The sequence below is a fragment of the Prionailurus viverrinus genome, chromosome C2 (assembly GCF_022837055.1).
Source record: "Prionailurus viverrinus isolate Anna chromosome C2, UM_Priviv_1.0, whole genome shotgun sequence".
Classification (NCBI taxonomy): domain Eukaryota; kingdom Metazoa; phylum Chordata; class Mammalia; order Carnivora; family Felidae; genus Prionailurus; species Prionailurus viverrinus.
The window spans coordinates 91,687,884-91,709,166 of NC_062569.1; the positions used below are offsets into that span (position 1 = coordinate 91,687,884).

The window sequence follows — 21,283 nt, forward strand, 5'->3', positions numbered from 1 at the left end:
GAGTACTTATCTTGCTACATCCTAGCCACAACTCTGAGTTTCTACAAATAATTGTAGAAAGTTCTATACATTTTAAGACAAAATGTTAAGTTTCTGAGCAATAGTTCAACAAATATTTATAAACAGTTTTAAAAAATAAATCACCAGCTTTTTATTACAGTGTTTCTAAACATTCAGAAAAATGTCCAATAAATATTCCTATACCAACCACTCATATTAAATAATTAATATTTGCCACATATTTAAATACATCTTTTTTTGTGATACATTTTAAAATTGCAGATACTGTGACCATTTACCCCTAAACAGTAGAGTCACATCCCCTAAAATGAGGACATTCTCCTACATAACTGTATCATCACCCCTAAGAAAATTAACAATACTTCCTTAATTTTATCTAATAACCAGTCCATTTTCACATTTCACATTTCTCTCAAATTCAAATTTAACACATTATTTTTCATTGCTATTTAGAATTATTATAATCTAGAAAGGCCTTTAAAATTTTTGAAAGAATAATGATATTGTTTTTAAAAAGTTTATTTGGAGAGAGAGAGAGAGAGAGAGCACCAGTGGGGGGTGGAGGCAGAGAGAGAGAGAGAGGGAGAGAGAGAATCCCAAGCAGGCTCTGCATTGTCAGTGTGGAGCCCGATGTGGGGCTTGAACTAATGAACCATGACATCATGACCTGAGCTGAACTCAAGAGTCAGATGCTTAACCAACTGAGCCACCCAGGTTCCCCTAATGATACTGACTTTTTGAAGAGATCAGGATAATTGTCTTATAGAATCTCCAATATTTTGCATTTGTCTGGCTTTTCCTTATAGTGTCATTTGATTCTAAGAGAATATTGTCAAATTAATTTTATGGCAACCAGTTCCTACTACCATGTGAAAGTTTTCAGAAGTTGCAGTAGTTTAAAGCCACAAAATGTTTGTACTGACTCTTTTATAGTTCTGGAAGACTTGCAACCCGAGAATGTCAGAGCAGGAAAGCCCACCCCCACTGACACATTAGAAAAGGGGAACATAGAAATCTATTGCTGCTATAACAAGTTACCACAAATACAGTGGCTTAAAACAGCACAGATTTGTTATCTTATAGTTCTGGAAGCCAGAAGTCCAAAATCAAGCTGTTAGCAAGACTGCATTCCTTTATGACGACTAAGGGAAACTTTGTTCCTCACTTTTTCCAGCTTTTGCAGGCCATCTGCATTCTTTGGCTTATAGTCCCTTCCTTCATCTTCAAAGCCAGCAGTATAAAATCTTTAGATCTCTCTCTGGCCCTGACCCTGACTTTCCTGCTTCCCTCTTCTGCTTATAAAGACTACTGTGATTACACTGGGCCCATATGAATATAATCCAGGATACTCTTTCTATTTCAAGGTCATCTGATTAGAGTCTTAGTTGCATATGCAACCTAATTCTTTCTTGCCATGTAACACAACACATTCAGAGGTTCTGGGGATTAGGATGATGATTCCATTATTCTGCCTATGACAGGAAGTGACTTGACAAGTTACTCTCAAGAGTCTTTTTTTTTTAATGGTTAATTTTTTTTTTGAGAGAGAGAGACAGAGTGTGAGTGGGTGAGAGGCAGAGAGAGAGGGAGACACAGAATCCGAAGCTGGCTCCAGGCTCTGAGCTATCAGCACAGAGCCTGATGCAGGGCTTGAACTCACGAACTGCGAGATCATGGCCTAAGCTGAAGTTGGACGCTCAACTGACTGAACCACCCAGGCCTCTTTTCAATACACTGCAACCTTATATGTTTGTTTTGCATTGGAATTGAGTAAAAGATGATCCTATGTTGAACCTTCTTTAATAGAGTTTAATAAAAGAGGCATTGGAAGGATTTTATGACAAAATTATATTCTTATAACCATGTGGATACACAGCTGGCTTTTTTCCCACTTCCTCTTTTTGAAAAATTTTCTTTAAATTCAAGTTAGTTAACATATAGTGTATTTGTTTCAGGAGCAGAATTTAGTGATTCCTCACTTACATATAACACCCAGTGCTCATCCCAACAAGTGCCCTTTTTAATGCCCATCACACAGCTAGCTCATCGCCCCTACCCACATAGTGTTTGTGTATCTTATAAATCTGATGTCAGATCATTTCATTTGCTAGTTTTATTTTGATAAGGAAGGTAAATGTTTTAACTATGATCGGAGAATCTAAAGGCTTAAATCTTATAATTCAACTCAACCTCTTACATTCTAATTTTCTTCTTCTGTCACTTCAAGTTAGACTGAAAGAATCCATAAACATTGGTGGCTCACACATACCTCCTTCTGGATTATGTTTAAATCAGAACTGAAGTGGATCATGCTGTCGACATGCAGACTCATGTAGTGTTAAGAGTGGTGTTGGAGTGGTGTAGGGCAACTCAGCATCCACAGGGCTCTTTGGGTGCTGACCTCTTATTCTGATAATTTAAAATTTTTTTAAATTTATTTTTGAGAAGGAGAGCGGACACAGGAGGGGGAAGGGCAGAGAGAGGGGGGACAGAGGATCTGAAGTGGGTTATGTGCTGACACTAGAGAGTCCGATGTGGGGCTCAAACTCATGAACTGTGAGATCACCACCCGAGCCTAAGTTGGACGCTCAACCGAGTGAACCACCCAGGTGCCCCTCCTATGATAATTTTTGTAAGCGCTAATGCAATAGAAATTTTGTTTCTGGCTCAAATATTTTTATCAAAATTAAGAAAATCAGAGTCATTGAGGCCTCATTAAATACAGTAAAATCTGTCCTACTAGTGTTGGTGGGTTATTCTGAAATAGCAAATGAAAATTGTTGGGTATTATTGATAAGATCAGGTAGGGAAATCTAGGAAAGGGAAAATGAGGTTTTAGTTAGTAGAGTGAAATGTTTTAAGTTAGTGAATTTTGGGGAGAAGACAAAATAAGAAGGAAGAAACTAAAGAATCTTGGGTATACAACAGTTTGTTGAGCCAAGAAAATATCTGGAGTTGAACCAGGTATATTAGGGGCTTTGGTTTAAGTGTGAAATCTCTACTCTCAGCTTCCCTGATTATGAGGCCTCCTCTGTAAATTAATGATACTATAATGGGAAAATCCACAACCTCCACCTTGGGGGAAGGTCTGGAAGAAGTTTGGGAGGGACTTGTGCAGTAGACCAAGGAAGTGATTTTGAGGGCATGGTCTTGGATTCCAAGTAACAGTGACTATATAAGCTTGGGAGCTCAAGAATGTCTTGGAAACCTCAACTATGTTGAATGTCCCACCAAAGTGGTTTTGCCAGGGGAAGTAAACTAGTGTTTTTGTGTGTCCACATTAGGTCATTTATTCTGCCCAGTGGCCATTGCTATCTGGGAAGGAACCTTAAGATGATGGGAACTTAGAACTTGTTCTTTGGTGTGTTCTTAGATCCTGACCAAGAGGGCCGCCTGCATGGGAAAACAGAGAAACTAGAGATACTGCAGGATGTTTGGGAATGAGGAGAGTGCATCACTCACATTAAGGAATCTTCAGGAAAGAGGTCCCCAGCAATGGAAGAGGGTCTCTAAAGAACATATGAAAGTACTAATGAGCAGGAGTCATCTGTAAATGTGTGCTGGGTATCAGTCAGTATGGGTATGGGTATCCCAGTTTACTTTTTCTTCCTCTCTGTGCCCCATCCTTGGAGAGGATTGCCACATGTGTAGGGAAGCAAGGGCATAGCACCTGTGGGATAAATAAGGAAATGGCTGACCACAACCCCTTCCCTGAGTATTGGCTTCTCTGTCTGCAGGAGGCCTGAGCTGAGGGGAAAGGGAAAGAGACTAAATTAAACCAAGTTTGACTGTAATAAGAAACTGGACATTTGAATTACTGATTAGGACCTCGTGTTACCTAACAGCTATCAGAAAAGTCATACCCAAGTTTTCCACTTAGGGAAAGGAGAACTCGCTCACGGAGCAGATTTAGATGGATAGGGACACAGAAATAAAGTTATTTTAGGATTATATCCCATGATTTTTGCTTTTCTGATATGATTATTACAGTTGTGAAAGTTAAAGGCATAGATGTCTGGTGCCTTAATTAGGATGCTGGGGGGAGAAGGGAAGGGTCAAGAGACTGGAAAAGAGGAGAGATTGAAGGTTGCTAATAATATTGTTTTATATTTGGGTTAAAATTTACTTACCACATTTATATAACAAAGAAAGTGATTTTTAAAATTATTCTTTGAATGCTTTACCTTCCACATTATTTAATATTAAATATTAAATAAATCACTTAATATTGGCCATGATGTAGGGAAATGGATTAACACTCTCCATAGCTTATCCAATCAAGAATTCTGATGGATTTACATCAAGACCCTACAAATGAATTTTTCTAATCTACTTCCCACTATAATCTTGGCCTTATTAGTCCTTAAATCATAGCTATAACACCTCAGGTAAGGCTGTGTTCTTTCTCGTTCCATCCCTCCCTCCCTTCCTCATTTTAATGATGTTATATAGCATTGCAAAAAAAAGAGAAGCAAACAGATGATACTATTTTCCTTCCCTATATTTTCTCTTCCTTTTCAATGAAACCTCATTCATATTATTCTGTGAGGTCACACTATTCTGTGTCCTACTATCCCCCTTAACATTACTTCTAGACTTGATTATGTGTTTTGACATAGTACACACACTTTTCATATCTGTTATTTATGGGCTCTCCCACAATGGGATTATAGTGTAATTTCCTTAGCCATCCCCTGGATGTTGTGCATCTGGATTTTTTCTTGTTTGTATCACAGAACCTCAACAGTGTATAAGTGATCCCTTGGTGCAGTCTCCAGGCATGTGGCTCAGGTGGGTTCTCATGTAGCTGGAATATGTTGCTGCTAATTAATTTTGTTTCCTGTTGGATTATTTCCTTGGGAGTGTATACATAAAAGAGAAACTATTGGCACAGAGGCTGATAAGGATCTGTTTAAACACCTTTAAACCTTTTGCCCAAGGACAATCCAGAAATGAACCAGCCCACAGTTAGTTTATCTCAGGATAGATCATAACAGATGACATCAGAAGATCCAGGCTGTCTTTCATCAGCCTCCAAGACCCTTTTCATATAGTTCAGGGAATTACTTCTTGAACTTTGTTGTCTTATTTTTATTTTCCAACTAGAATTTTAGCTGTTTGGCAGACTTTCAGGTTCTCTTTGAGTGTTTGATGGATGGACTTCTCTTGTGAAAATGAGGCCAGTCAAATCACTGAAATTCTATTGTGTGATTTTTTTTTTTGGCTGATTAATTCTTTTTTATTTTTTGGATGCTTTTTAACATTTTCTATTGTGGAAATTTAAGAAACTTACAAAAATAATGTGGCACCTGGGTGTCTCAGTCAGTTAAGTGTCTGACCCTTGATTTTGGCTCATTCATAATCTCACGGTTCATGTAATTGAGTCCTGTGTTGGGATCTGTGCTCACAGTGCAGAGCCTGCTTGTGGTTCTCTCTTTCCCTCTCTGCCCGCTCTAAAAAAAAAAAAAAAAAAAAAAAAAGAAGGAATAGAAAAATGGAGTCCCATGTACCCATTACTCAGCTTCACCAACCATTAACTTTCTGTTGTTCTTTCTTCTCTTTCTCCTTGTATACTTATTGCCTCCTCATATTGTGATATTTTAAAGCAAATCCCAGACATTGTATGATTTCACCCATAAATACTTCAGTGTAAATCTCATCTTATTAAATGACCACGGTGCACATGGCAAAGCAAACGGGGTAAAATGTTATCAATAAGCAAATTTGGGTAGAAAGGATATATGTGTTCTTTGTACTACTTATTTTTGTAAATTTTCTGTAAGTTTGAGATTATTTCTAAGGAAAAAGTAAAAAAATGACACCCAACCAAACAAAAAACATGAACATAATAATATCACAGCTGATGATCCAAGGAATAGTTTTTCTTGTTTTACTATAAATCATGCTCTTGGAAATAAATTAAGGGAGAAAACTCAGATAAATATTAAAAAGAAAATAAAAACCAGTCACAATTCTAACACCCAGACACAGTCACTATTAATGATTATGTATTTTTCTTATGTACTAATGATTATGTATTTTTCTTCAGTCTACACACAAACATATGCCTGTCATTAAAAAAGTCAAATAGTACTAATGAGCTTATAACCAAACACATAATTCCGTACTCATCCTCTCAAGTACTTGCTCCTGCTTGCTCTCTCTTATCTGCTAGCAGGCTCTAATGGCAAAGTGCCAGCTGCAGCTCTGTTTTCAGCATAGTACTTTCTTATCTACCACAGCTGTTAAGATGAAAGGGTATCATATTTTGCTTGATTTTACTCAGGAGAATATGTTTTTCATTTTGTGTTTGATCTTAAAAATGCTTTGTTTGTGGGGCAGTGTATACTGCAGATTGGTTCATCCATCATCCACTTTGGCCTCCTTCTAGCATGTCTTCCTATACTCTATAGGCTGGACAGCAAAAGCCACATTTCCAGACCCCATTGCAGCTTGGATTTTGCACATGGCCAGTGGGAGGCTTGGAAAGTTGATGTGAATGGGGCCAAGTACAGTGGCAGAGGGGTTTGATTCCTCAAGCTACAAGGAAGAGTCTAGCGTCCAGTTCCGTGTGCCATGGGTGCTAAGTGGCAGGCAGTGGAAGTAATGAGGTTTTTGCCAGAAGAACCCCATGGAGGGATTAGATATTTCTTCTGACTGCATTGTTCCTGATTGTGTAGCATCCAAGCTTGGATCATCAGAAGTTTATAAGCATCTTGATAATTTATAACAAATCTAGGATGAATTTTATGGTCTCCAGCTCAGCCACTTGATAGAATAAATGACTGAACTCTATGATACTTCAGATTCTAAAAGCAAAACCTCCAAACTTTAGTCATCTGTGGTTCTATGATTTTCCATATTTTCCCCATACTCTTGAAGGTGATACTTTTACAGGAGTTATTTTTTTTTTGGCAGATAACCAATTATGGCAGCTAATATTATATTCTCTTTACATAAGAAACTAAGACAAATAAATTTGGACATTAACTACCTCATCTAAGGACATATTATAGTTTATCTGTTATGATGTTTAGAATCCAACTCCTGGTTTTCCACTGCTCCAATACTCGACCTATTCGTGACTAACAATAAAAAGAGTCCCTAAGAGTCCTGGAACCAATTATAGCTGTAGCAGGACTTTATAGGAGTGGGTAATTTTTATCTAATACAGTTTGTTTATTTGTTTAAAACTTCACTACATGGCTATTTTAAATTATTTTCTTAATTTTTTGGATATAATCTTGTGCTTTAATGTACAAAATTTGAGAACTATAGACATTTCTAAAGAAGTGGAAATGATTAGTCCATCACCAAGCATCAGTGCCTTTACAATGTGAATGTTTTCCTAGGTCAGATAGAAACAAAACATTTAAAGAAAATTGGGAGATTTTGAACAATAACCATATATTTGGGTTGATATCAAGGAGAATAACACATTCTTCCAAAAACATTTCCTGATACTTTTGTCAGTGATCAACTCCTATATTGACCATGAGGGTTATTCTTGGGCTTTGATCTCTTACCTATTTTCAATATACTCACAAACATTTGCACTCTACGTTCTGGGAACTCAGTCTTTGAGTTAATTGTTTTATTGGTTCTAGCCTCCTACTCTAGCTAGTTATCCAGGTAGCTAGTGTCCCAATTTCAGAAGGAGATAGTTGGTGATGTGCTTCTATTACTCCCCCAACCCCTTACTGCAATCCAGCTCTTGGTATAAATAAATATCCCTGCCTCCACTCCAAACTCCCCCCACTCTTGTGCATGATTCAGGGGAGGGGATGGATGTGGTGGTCATTCCAGCAGAAGAATGACCCCCTAACCCCACTTGATGCCTGGGTCACAGTTATCTTGCTAGTCCCCAGGTACAACTTCATGCTGGTTCTGTCCAGCTTCCTGCCTCTTTTTGGCTTCTTCTAGTAGTTCTCCACTTCTCATACCACTAGCTGAGCAGCAACTCTCAAGGCTAAAACTCTTCTCCTTGTCCTTTGAATGCACTTTTGTTCCTGTGACTCATCCTACCCTGTACTTGTTATATCCCTGACCCCTACCTCACTCCTTGCATGATAACAGAGTTCTCATCCAACTGCTAGTATTTTCCCATGATCCAGGACAGGAAACCAGGGTTTCCTGGACACCAGTGATCTCATTACAACAACTTCCTTCCACCTATCCCAATCCAACCCACCTTTGTATCCAATGGACTCCTAAAATGACCATTCAGTCTTAGACCAGGGATGATTAACCAGTACCCCTAACTAATGCTCTGTTGCTCTTCCAGCCCAGATATGTTCAAATGCAGTAAATGGCAGAGGGAAACTGGTCTGTGCAGAGCTAGCCCACAGCTTCTATGACTTTAGCCAGGCCCAAAGAGATAATATTGCTCTGAAATGCAACTTTTTGGAGAAAAACGTAGAGAAGTCCAATTTCCCCCAATTGAAATGAATGCAGTTAGACACAAAATAGCCATGTAGTGAAGTTTTAAACAAATAAACAAACTGTATTATATAAGAATTACCCACTCCTATAAAGTTCTGCTATAGCTATAATTGGTTCCAAGACTCTTAGGGACTCTCTTTATTGTTAGTCATGAATAGGTTGAGTATCGGAGTAGTGGAAAACCAGGAGTTGGATTCTAAACATCATAACAGATAAACTATAATATGTCCCTAGATGAGGTAGTTAATGTCCAAATTTATTTGTCTTAGTTTCTTATGTAAAGAGACTATAATATCATGTAGTTGATGATTATAGGGACTTGAAGAGTGATAATGTTGCATGATGATCATTACCTGTAAAATTCTAATGTAAATTCTTAAAATCTTCTAGGAAACTCTCTCATTTGAGTGAAAATCCTTCATAATTATAGAATTCATTTTTATTTTCAAAAGAAAAATAAACAGTTTCCATTGCCAATGGACTCTTGAGAATCTTTTGGAAAAACTCTTGACTGACTTTATAAAAGAGAGAAAACAAACCCCTGTTTTTGGAAGCTACTGTTTTTCAGGTTTGTTCTACTAACATATAATGGATAGAAAATGGCTGTTAATGATCTAAAACCAAAACCCAGAAAGACTAAGCACACAAGGTTTATAGTTCCCCAAACAGATTTGAAGGAATAGAATATTGGTCAGACTTTTTTTCGGGGAGGAGAGAGATGGGGCTAGTTGGTGGGGAGAGCACTAGAGGGAGACCAGGTGGATCTCCGAGAAAGGCGCTGGACTGTTTCCTGAGCTGAAAACACTCAGGAAAGGGGGAGTAGAGTAAAAATGTTGCATTAGTTTCCGTTGCTTCTGTAACAGTACCACAAACTTAGTGGCGTAAAACAACATAAATTTATTATCTTACAGTTCTGGAGACCGGCAGTCCGAAAAGGCTCTTACTGGACTAAAATCAAGGTTTTGACAGGGTTGGTTCCTTCTGGAAGCTCTGGGGAAAATTTGTTTTCTTGCCTTTTCCATCTTCTAGAAGCCTCCATGTCTCTTGGTTCATGGTTCCTTTCCCTATTTTAAAAGCAGCAATAATCTCTGGAGTCTTTCTCACATCACATCATCCTTACACTGATTCTCCGCTTCCTTCTTCCACTTCTGAGGAGCTGGTGATTACATTGTGCCCACCTGGACAATCCAAAATGATCTCCTTACCAAGGTCAGCTGATTGGCAACCTTAATCCCATCTGCAGCCTTAACTCACTCTTGCCACGTAAGGTAACCATCATAGGTTCTGGAGATTAGGATGTGGGCATCTTTGGGGGGCTGTTATTCAGTCTTTGACAAATGTCTGTACAGATTTGGAGACACATGCCCTGTTTTCCCTCTGGCACCTTGGAAGCTAGTCTCTATGAATTCTCCATACCATCATGGGGAGGCAGCAGTTAAGTAGAGGCCGGGAGGGAGGGGCCTGAGAGCTGCTTGGCAGTTCCTAGGCTCCAGTGTTCTCTATTCATGAGAGAGCTGGCAAGCCTGAGAGGGCCCTAGCAGTTGGGACAAAGTGACACAGCTGTGAAAATCACTGTGGATCCCATGACCAGGGACCATATGGGGATGGGAGGCCTCATAGGATGCCAATGTGGAGGCATAACAATTACTGAGGGCCAGATCAGAATGTTCTCAGAGATGTCAATAGGAGCTGCTGATGTTTGAGGAACCCCACCTCCCTTTACACTAAAAGCTCTCATGGAAGGGGTAAGGAAGAAACCTCTGAACTGATGCCCAGAAATCTGAACCAATTCAGAAAACTCTGAAGTTCCTGAGAAAACCCCAGTTTGACTAAGATGGAAGTTTCTGTCACTAGGCTGAATGGGAATTTGAGATAGAAACTAAGTTGTTAGAGAAAAATAAAGTTCACGTTTTACACTCCTGAATCTGTGCTGAGAGTTGTGCTGCAACATATAAATGAAGATAATGATGTTGAGTCCAACATTCTCAGATTTAATTGCTATATTTTGGCTTTGGCTTAAGAGCAGCATTTAGAGTGATCTGAGAAACTACTGCCAGACCAGTGACATTCTTCTCTTGGCATTGTGATCATAGAGGCAGAGCATGGGGGCCTCTGGGGGGGTCTGATTGACTTTCTGGGTTTGTTGCCATGAGCAAGTGTTACTAGGGCTGATCAGAGTTCTTGGGGTTATTATGAAGAACGTTTGTGTCATCAGTGGGCTTGGCATTAAAATATGAATGGTAAACAAAGTTTATTTTATATTTTAATGAAGTGAAAAAAATAATTACAATATCAGTAATAATATTAACTAATATTTATTGATTGCTTACTATATGCTAGGCACCATGCTAAAGTACTTTACATACATCATCTCATTTAATTCACATAAGCGCTCTGAGGGGAAAGAATGATTATTACCTCTATTTTAGAGGCAAAGAAGCTGGGGCTTAGTGAAGTTAAGGTTCCCTGCCTGTGGTCACCCAACTTGTAAGTGACTGGCTTGAACCCAGGTCTCTCTGTCTCCAGAGCCTGAATGCTCAGAAATATGCCATTTAACCACTTTAACCACCTATGGGCAGATTCCCACTGCTGGAGGGATTTTAGGTATGGCATTTGGCAGGGAGAGTGCCAGGCTAATGTCCTGTGAGAGCTCTCATGGAACACTTTCTTACCCCAGCAACTGGTAGGGGCTAATGACTGGGAGCTTGTTTTCCACAGAGTCAGCTGTGGATCTGGCTTCGGGAAGCTTTAGGGATAGGGATTGGGGGAACTTATGGATCCCTGGGGCTTACTTGGGCTTAGCTCATGGAGGTGAGGGTGGTGGGGTAGGCAAGGATAGGCAAGGAGCTCAATAATACTGCCTTATATTAACCAGACTGACATTTTTTCAGTTTATATTGTCCATGAACTATTATAACATTATTATAACAGAAGCATTTTCTTAGAGATAAAGCTACATATAGCAATATTAATTACAGATACAGCTCATTGGATTCATGCAGTTCCTTCCCAACAATTTGAGGTGATTCTTGTGATCCTGGAATCTAAACATGGCATCACTATGACATTCTCCACCAGACATGTTGGTGTAGGAGGGGTGCTAACCTTCTAGATGTCACATGATAGCAGCAGCAAGTAGGAGACCAAATATCTTATGGTTTTCATAAATAGGAGGGGACATGTTCACCTTATGCTCTTGAACACTTGAAGTTCTCTTCCCATTGTCAAGGTGCTGGGAAGCACTGATGATGTTCTGTCTTTCAGACTCTTAACTCTAGTGGTGGCCAGTCTGAACTTTTTTCACTCTGCACACTTTTGTGTCTGGGCCAGGCTGTCTGCAATGTTCAGGGCAGGCATTTCGGTGTTAAGAAAAAAAGAAGGGAATAGGTGGGTTACTAAAGTCTTGGTTTTATATCTGGGTGGTTGGATGGGATAAAATGGAGGATGAGAACAGAGGAAGAGACATGAACAGCAAATCTGACTATGGTGATCTCAACACTCTGACATCTCCAACCACAGAAGGACACGGTTCTTTTTTTTTTTCTTTTTAATTTTAGAGGGAACATTAGTCAATTCACTGTTATTTAAAGCAGTGCAACTAAATTTGAGGTGTTTGGCATGTCTTATTCCTCCTTCCACACACAGGGGAAAGGAGTCTAAGGCGAGTCCTCATCCCTGTCAGAGAACATGATCCCAGGAATCCTCTCTGGATCCTCCCTGGACTGGCCACCTTCTTCCATTTTATGAATGCAGTATATTTTCTGTGACAGTGCTGCCACCACCACTGATGACAAAGCTTTGTGAACTGGACACTACAAGTGCTGGGGACATCTCTTCAGGGTCCTCCATCTCTGGTCGGAAGTCCCCGTCTACAGGCCCTTGAAGACCTCTCTCCTGGGCACTCAGTTCTGAGTCTGTCTCCCCGCACTGTAGTGGGAGTAATGCCTGGTGTCTGGTGAGGGTCTCATTGCTTTTCTGGGCCTCCAGGGAGTTCTGGTGCATAGAATTCCTGTGAGCCATGGCACTCTTCTGAGGCTCATCAAAGCTCAGTGAGAAGGTGACTGTGCCACTGCCGAAGATGACTTTCTGCTTGCATCTGGGCTGTGGCTGTGGCTGTGGCTGCTGCTGTAGGGACGAGGGCTGCTGTGGCTGCGGCTGCTGCTCTTGTTGGGTCAGGGCCAGTGGCTGCTGCTGCTTTTGCCTCTCGGGCTGTGGGAAGGGGTCTTCACTGTTGCTCTTACTGCTGATGGAGGAAGAGGGTGTGGATCCCGTGGAGCCCCCAAGGCTGCTGGACCGCTTGCGAGAGACGTTGCTGCGGCGCAGCGTGGCCCGGGCTGCTACTTTGAAAGCATGGGCAGCAGTGCTGCAGCGCACCTCCTCGATGGTGTTACGTGATGGCTTGAAGAGGATGATGTAGACCTTGTTGAAGAAGATGCAGGCCAGCAAGCCAAAGCTGGCTGCCAGGATGGCGATCACTTCCACGGCAGAGACAAACTTGCCATAGGTGCTGGCGTAGGCTGGGATGAAGGAGATCCAGACGATGAAGAAGATGAGCATGCTGAAGGTGATGAACTTGGCTTCATTGAAATTCTCTGGCAGCTTCCGGGACTTGAAGGCAAAGAAGAAGCAGATGGCAGCCAGTAGGCACGTGTAGCCAATTAAGAAGCCCAGTGCCATTAGCGAGCCCTCGTGGCATGTGATAAAGATGATCTCATCCTCCAGCTCGTGGTTGCGGTAGCTTGAGGGTGGTGCAGTGTAGAGCCAGATCACACAGATGACAATCTGCATGAAGGTGCAGAGGAAGACCAGCAGGAACTGCAGGTTGAGCCCCCACCACTTGCGGTGGAAGCTCGTGGGGATCTTGGCCTCAAACACCAGGAGGACACGGTTGGTTTTCACTAGGATGCATGATATGCAGAGCACGAAGCTGATGCCAAAGGCTGGCTGGCGCAGGCGGCATGTCCAGTCCTGGGGCTCACCAATGAAGAACAGGGAGCTGGAGAAGCAGCAGAGCAAGGAGAAGAGGAGGAGGTAGGAGAGCTCTCGATTGGTAGCCTTGACAATGGGTGTGTTACGGAACTTGAGGAAGACACCCAGCACGAAGGCTGTCAGGAAAATGCCCAGCACAGCAAAGAGAGTGAGTGCAATCCCAAAGGGCTCCGTCCAGGACAGAAACTCAATCTCCTTGGCAATGCAAGAAGTGTGGTTCTCATTGGACCAGAAGTCATCGGGGCACTTGTCACAGGCACTTGCATCTGTAAAATGTTTCAGGGAAGAGTTAGTCACTGTGGGGCATAGACTAAGACCTATGAGTGTAAACGTGTTGGTAAGGGTATACAGATTATTGGATGCGGTCACTTTAAACTTTCTTTGTTAGTGAAATGATCGAACTCTGACTTATGTTTATTAACATACTTATTTAATTTCATGTATTTTTAATAGTTCTGTTATTTTTTTCCTTTGTACATGGTGGGGGGTGGTGCTACCCCTATTAGCACTACTTGCTGACGGTCTTTAGCAGAGAATGATCAATCTTGCTGGGCAGATGGCTGGCTGCCTACATACCAGGGGTCTAGCATAGTTTACCAACTTCTCACAGTATTCACACTCAGCCTGATTCATTTTGGATATATGGATGGACTTTGTGGACATGTCAGAGCAGACTTCCTCTTAGATCAAGGCAGAATATCCCACACAAACGACCTGTGCCTTCCTCACTCCACATTCATGGCTTTCCAATGAGGGAGGCTGCAGATGCATTCAGTCAGTAGACATTTATTAAGGCCCTACTATGTCCCAAACACCCTGCAGTTTGGGGGAGTTAAAGGAACTTGGGCTTTCAGTCAGAGATATGGATGGGGATCCTGGCTCTTCTGTTTACTAGCTGTTTGGTCAGGCTCCTTAACCTCTCTGAGCCTCAGTTTCAATCATCTATGCAAAGAAAGCAATAATCCCATTATTGTGGTAAGGATGAAATGAGATAATAACAGTAATAATAACAATTATAGTTAATATGTATAAAGCATCTCCAAATGCCAGTTAAGGTTTTTACTTAACATTTATCTAGAACTTAGCATGTGCTATAACAGTATTAACTCATTTAATTCCCCCAACTCTGTAAAATAGGTCTATTATTATTCCCACTTTGTAGATGAAGAAACTGAGGTACAGGAAATCGTAAGTAAGACAGCAAATACAATGCCAGGCACCCAACAGGCAATATATTGGCCTATTAATTGTGTAGTGTGGAACAGACAGAACTTTGTCTATTTAGGGCTACTGAGCTGTAAGAAAAGGGATATAATATTGGAGAGTGGCATCAAAGTAAAACTAAAGATGTGTAACCTTTTATGGTATTATAAGGCATCCAATATTTCTTTTCTATCCCCCTCAATGCCCAGCCCAACGTGACTCTCAGACATACCTTGTTACATGAGAAATTGTGCGAAGTACCTCCTCAGCCTACCCCTTCCAGGGACTTGGATGACCCCAGTGCTCCAAAGTGAACTGAGCACTGCAGGAGGGCATGTTCCTTTACCTGTTTCATCACTGTACTCCCCATCAGGACATTCCACACACTCAAAGCAGCAGGTGGGCTCCCCCTCAATGATTCCTTTCCTGGTCCCTGCCAGGCAGTCTCGACTGCAGTTGGAGAAAGGTACCTAGAGAACCGAGAGCACAAAAGTGAAGGGCTGCAGCTGTGGGATCAGTCTCCCCTTTTGACACAAGCACGGAAGAGGAGTTTGTGCACAAGGACCAGTACAACAGACTTCAGACTCATTCCAGACAGAGGAAGCCCCAGAGATCCTTGTTCTTATTATCAATGAAAGGGAGGTGGGAAAAAAAAAAAAAAAGAAAGGGAGAGGTGTCACACACACGCACACACACACACACACACACACAGACACACATCCATGGGAGTCTGGGAAGATTAATTGTTGCCACTCTACACAGTGACCAAAATCCTCCTTAAATAACCCCCCATTCCATTCCCTCCAAGTCCCAGAATGGGACATCTGTTTGCTTTCCATGGAAACAAGAGTTTAAGGCAAGCTAAAAGATGCAGGGACACAGGTCTACATACATATAGAGGGATAATCACGAAGGGAGATGCTGAGATGAGAGGAAATTTGTTTAGAAAATGGGATTCTGAACTTTGCAGTGAATTGCAATTCCTGCAACTTTATTTTAGGCTTTATAGGGTGACTTCTGAGATCCTTGAACCACTCAGCAAGGCAGGCAGGACAGGCATAGAGGAGCCAAAAGTAAATGGATCAGAAAAATATGTCAGGTAACTACTACCCAAAAGAAATCTGCAATAGTGATATTAATTTCAGGTAACATAGATTTTATTTATTTATTTCATTAGTGGACTTCAGGTGCATGGAATTTGATTAATCCTAATCCTTGTTTTCCCATCATTACTTGTTCATATTTCAATCACTTTTAGCCAGTCATTTTTAATGACTACCCCAAAACAAAAGCTAGGACTAGAACAGTAACCTGCACTTAACTGTATGCTTTCCTCTAACCCCTTGCTTCCTTCCCTACTATATATTCATACCTGAGATGACCACCATTCTCTGTTTATCACAGGCAAATGACATTAAACATTCTTTCTTTTTAAAAAAAAACACTAAACTTTCAAGGGACAGATGAATCTAATCTTATGTGAACTCTACCAGAGATTGGGGGGAAAAAAAGGGGAACATCTTCTAACTCATTCTTATATAAAGGCCAGTATAACTCTGATTCCAAAACCAGATGAGAACAGTATGAAAAATAAAAAAAAAAATTACAGGCCCATATCACTACTTTAAGTTGTCTTTAGAAGCAGACCTGAGTTGTGGATTTGTCTACAAGTGTTTGCAAGGAAAGTTCTCCCAAGAAACCAGGAAGAGAATGGAGCAAGTCAGACACAGAAGGGAAGAAGACAGCAAGGGTATGATCTTGAGCAAAGTCCCTCAGAGGGTAGCTTCTGCCTGATCCCATAGGGGAACTCTGGACTGTAAGTTATTCCTTAGAGCTGTCCTGTCCTAAGGAAAAGGGAGCCAGGGTTTTTGTACTTCCACACCACTCATTGTTAAGGATCTTTTTAGGGAAATGTAAATTTGTGGACTCTTCTGCCTTTCTGAGCCCTGTGGGCAAAGTGGGTTCTATTAGCCCGCTGGTAGTTTTCTGAAAAAGTGTGGTGAGTTCTGTTGGAAGCAAAAATATATAGAAGTCCTGGAGGTATACGCAAAGTGTAAGGAATCTGAAAGGACCTGAGAAGAGTACAGCTACTTTTTATCACTTGAATATAGATGAAAACACTAAAACAATTAACAAACTCAAAGGACATAGGAAAGAATATGTAGCATGATCATGTTAGGTTTGTGCCAAGAATGCAAACAAGTTTAGTACTAGAAAATCTATACTGCATCTATATATATAAAATCCACTGCATTAATAAATTAATGGAGAAAAATCATGATCATCAGTAGATAAAGAAAAAGCATTTGATGAAATTCAACACAAAATAACAATTAAAAACTTACCTGAAAAAGGGAGATAGGAAGAAATATCTTTAACTTAAAAAGGGCAATATAAAAACTTCTTAGGTAAACATCATTCTACATGAAAAAATAAAAGCATTTCTTTTAAAACAAGAATGCCCACTATAACCACTATTATTAAACATTGCAGAGTTCATAGCTAGTGGGATAAGACAAGAAAAATAAGGGCATAAATATTGGAAAGAACTCAGTAAAACTTGTTATTTACAGATGATATGATTGTCCACGTAGAAAACTTAAAAGAATCAGCAACCAAATTATTAGAAATAATTGGGGAGCAGCCTCAGACTGCCACAGACTTTTCTTACTCAAGTTTCATTAGTTTTTCTTAAAAAGGCACTTCAGCTTTTGTTTGCTTTGGTTGATTGCCAGATCCTTAAATGGTTGTTTTTGACAGTTTTGTCCAATTTATTGCTTTATTGTTTCAGAAGCTCTTCTTCTCATTCCATATGATCATGTCAAGTAACACAGAAGGGTGCATACTATTTCCAAAATGTTTCTTTTAAAAATTTTTTTAAAAATATTTATTTATTTATTTATTTATTTATTTATTTATTTATTTATTTATTTTGAGAGAGAAATGGAGTGCAAGCAGGGGAGGTGCAGAGAGAGAGGGAGACACAGAATCTGAAGCAGGCTCCAGGCTCTGAACTGTCAGCACAGAGCCCAACGCGGGGCTCGAACTCACAGACTGTGAGATCATGACCTGAGCCGAAATCAGACGCTTAACCGACTGAGCCACCGAGGCACCCCTCAAAATGTCTCTTTAATAAGACTCTTCCCTTCTCTCCCCACCTACCTGCTTGACTTGGAGACATCTTACAAAGTTAAACACGTGGAAATCAACAAAGGAAATTTTTTACTATATCAGAAAAATAACTGGTTTGACAAGGATTTTTTAGAAAACTTGAAGAGAAAATAATTGGCATTATTTTCTAATGAAAGAGGGATATAAATGACAGTATTGGACCTGATGATTGCTAAGATTCTTGGGACCTTGGGAAGGAAAAGAAAGGAAAAGAACTGGTGAAGGACATTAGTACTTTCAACTATAGTAACACAGTACCCTCAGAGATGTTATCTTTCCCAAGTTACCAACCCATTTGATTTTCTAAGAAATTGTCCTTTTGATTTATAGGTCCTCCCGGAGCTATTTGGATAACAGGGAACTACCTCTGTGTGAATTGTCCAGACCCTACCTTGAGTGATATTTCTGTTTGCTTAAATATTTCACTCTGGTTGGGGAAAGTTTTAGTCAAGGAAACTATTAGCCATTTAGCCAAAGGATCAGATTTGTAAAGAATAAGAATTTTCTGAGGATTATCATCTGTATACTAAACACTCATGGATTTCATGGAGAACCTTGGCATTAGAGCTATATGACAAGAGCTAACAAGAGTTAGTGAGTTGAGGGAAGTGGTCTCATCATTTTGCAAGTCCGGTGGTGAAGACTAAGGCCCTTCCGAAGTCTAGCACAGTTTCCTGCCTGTGGTGGAGGCATCTGTGGTTCTGATGGACAGCACATACCTCCCTGGAGAATCCACTCCACAGGATTTTCTCCTCATTGATGAAGAGCCTTTCTCCTTTCTTGGCATAGACGTTGTAATATCCGACTTCCTTAAACACTATGGAGCCATCCTCTGGAGAGAGGTGCCAGTTGATGATGGAATAGTTCCCCACCAGGTCCCCACATTCATCGAAAGTCACCTGCTCCCCCATATTGTTGGTAAAGTTTAGGTGCCGTAGGTGCTTCAGGACCTAAAGAGGAACAGAGACTTTGAGTACAAGCCACAGGGCTACCACATATGTTTAAGTATGTTATGTACTGCATGAGGACAGTAAACTATCTTGTTCTAACAAAGTGGAAGGAACATAACTTTAGGAAGAGGCACCTTTTTCTAATTTACACTAAGGTAATTGTATGTGTTAGCAGTAGCCCTGGTAAGCCACAGGCTTTACTTGATACTCAAATTGTAACTGGGGCGAAAACACCTTCTTGAAGTCAGGAAAGTAGACTGGGCACATCTCACCATGGCCCCTGGCCAGATCAAGTCTTCTTCAGGTACATCATCAACTGGTGGTGCCCCAGGAAGGGCAGGGTTTGTAACCCAGAGCCATTCCTGGTGTCTTCTGAGATGGGTTTTGGGGAAGGAGTGGAGGTATGAAGTACTTTTAAGATCTGCTCCATCTTTCTTTATGCTGCTGCCTCTGTGAAAGTGTCTTGCTGCCAAAAATCACGGAGTGGGGTGAGTGGAAGGAAGAAAGAAATGAGGCTGTCGGTGGAGCCCTCACCATCACTGTTGTAACAGTCATGGCCAATCCCTTAATCCTCGCAGGGTTTTATATGTCATATAACTCTTGTATAAAAAAGTAATGATAATAATTGTTAAACTTTATTGGTCATTTTACTACATTTTAGGCGCAAATGCTAAATGCCTTATATTTATTATCTAATCTTATCCTTACAACAAATAGTACTATCACCCCCATTTTACTGATGGGGAAAGTGAGGCATAGGAACAGAAGTATCTTGTTTAGGGTTACACAGTTAGCAAGTGGTGCAAAGCCTGTGCTCTTAATGGCTATGCTCTATTGTGGTATTGTTAGGCACCTGGCTTTGCTTCCTATGTGCCCCTGACATGGGTCAGGAGGAGACAGTGAACACTCAGCCCCTTCATGTGGGATGTGCCAGGGGTCCGAAGGCATCAAGAGAGAATAACACATGGTCCAGCCTGTGAATATAAGTGTTCTTGCTTCTACTGCACCTCACAAGTCACTGAGATTTATCACCCTCCTCCAGCTCTGAGCATGTTTCCTCACCTTTGTAATGAGAGGGCTGGTCCAGAGAGGTTGCGGAATCTCTGCAAACTCTGGTATGGACTCTTCTCTCTGTTCTGTGGCTTCATGGTCCCTGAGGTACATCTAGAGGCACCTCTCCCTTTTTCATTATTTTTATCATTACCCCTAAAAAACCAACATCTAATCTGACACTGGGGAAAAGTTTGGGTTGAGTCTGTCTAATGGATGGCTTTACTGAGGCCTTGCACCTATTATCCAGGTTAATATTCATGACAAACTAGGTGACTTAGCTAGGCCCCTTCAGGGCACCTTTAATATTCTACCCATTCCAGAGATGACACTGCTTTTTAAAACTATATATCTGTATTCACTTTACTTTCAAATAAACATTTATTGTAAGTAAAATTAAATAGGGAAAAGGAGTCACCTGAATTTGCTCATAAACAGCTCTGGGACAAGTTTGGGGACAGAGTCAATGGCAGACCATGTATGCACACAAACATACCACCCTGGGTGCCTCACCTAACCTTCTGTATGGGATTTACTGCTTTAGTGTCCTCACTGCTACCCTGGCAGACTCTGGCTACCCTGACTTTTGCCCAGACCTATGGGGGAAGAGGGGGTGTCCTTCCCTTCCTGCTATCTGTTCTTCTGTTCTGCAGTCAGAACTGCTGAGCTATCCTCCAAAAAGATGGAGAATGAATCCTACTGAGGATTCATGCTACCTGTGTTCTCCTGAGGCTTCCTTGATGGTCATCCATCTTATATTTTTTCCTCCATTTTTACTGACCTTTTAAAACTGTCTGCAGAGCAGTACCCCAGATATGTTCCTTTTTTATACCTCCAGTTCTCCTTCCTTTTCCTCCATGCTCTTGGAATGACCTGGCCTCCTCCTATACAGAATGATGTACATCCTTTTGTTTGTACCCCAACACATCCTTGTCCTGACACAGCTTTTCTTCCCTGAGAGGAACATACAGTCCTTCTGCTCTGTACAGCTGAGCTTCTGTTGCAGCACTTAGAACCTCATTCCTTCCACCCACTCTGGAACCTCCATTCCATAGTCATGCTTTTCTTTTCCCACATCCTGCTGGGGATCTATCATGGCTCAGATGAAATATTCTTCAAACTTCTCTAGGTAGTTTCCAAAACCTTCCATACTTTGGTTTCATGTACCTACCATTACTTGTTAGTGCAAATGTTTTATCCCAGTCATACAGTTTCCACTGTCCTTTCCACAATCATGCTAACTCTGTCTTTGCTCTGATGTGTGTAAAAGGAGATGAGAAGAGTGGAGAGGTAGGGAACTACCTCTTATTTACACTTCCTATGTGCCAGGCTTTGTACTAAAGCTTTACACACAATATCTCATTTAATCCTCACAACCACTCTATTATTATATTCATTTTATAGATGAAGAAACTGAGGCATAGAAGTCAAGAAACTTGCCGGTCATAAGCTAGAAA

At 40.8% G+C, this 21,283-nt stretch overlaps 1 protein-coding gene across 4 annotated transcripts in view; it reads right to left on the bottom strand.

The window, feature by feature from the left end:
* Nucleotides 1-702: 702 nt before the first annotated feature.
* The window catches only part of CASR (calcium sensing receptor), an 89,118-nt gene continuing 68,537 nt past the window's right edge, over nucleotides 703-21,283 (bottom strand). For 2 of the 4 annotated variants that reach the window (XM_047874172.1, XM_047874171.1), the window contains exons 5-7: nucleotides 18,546-18,776; nucleotides 15,002-15,125; nucleotides 10,793-13,718 (exon numbers count right to left, since the gene is read on the bottom strand). In XM_047874172.1, coding sequence (XP_047730128.1) covers nucleotides 12,205-13,718; nucleotides 15,002-15,125; nucleotides 18,546-18,776 — 1,869 coding nt within the window. In that variant the 3' untranslated portion in view covers nucleotides 10,793-12,204. Of the gene's footprint in view, nucleotides 714-3,193; nucleotides 3,202-10,792; nucleotides 13,719-15,001; nucleotides 15,126-18,545; nucleotides 18,777-21,283 lie in introns of those variants that run through there. The other 2 variants (XR_007155479.1, XR_007155478.1) reach the window with 2 other exon arrangements.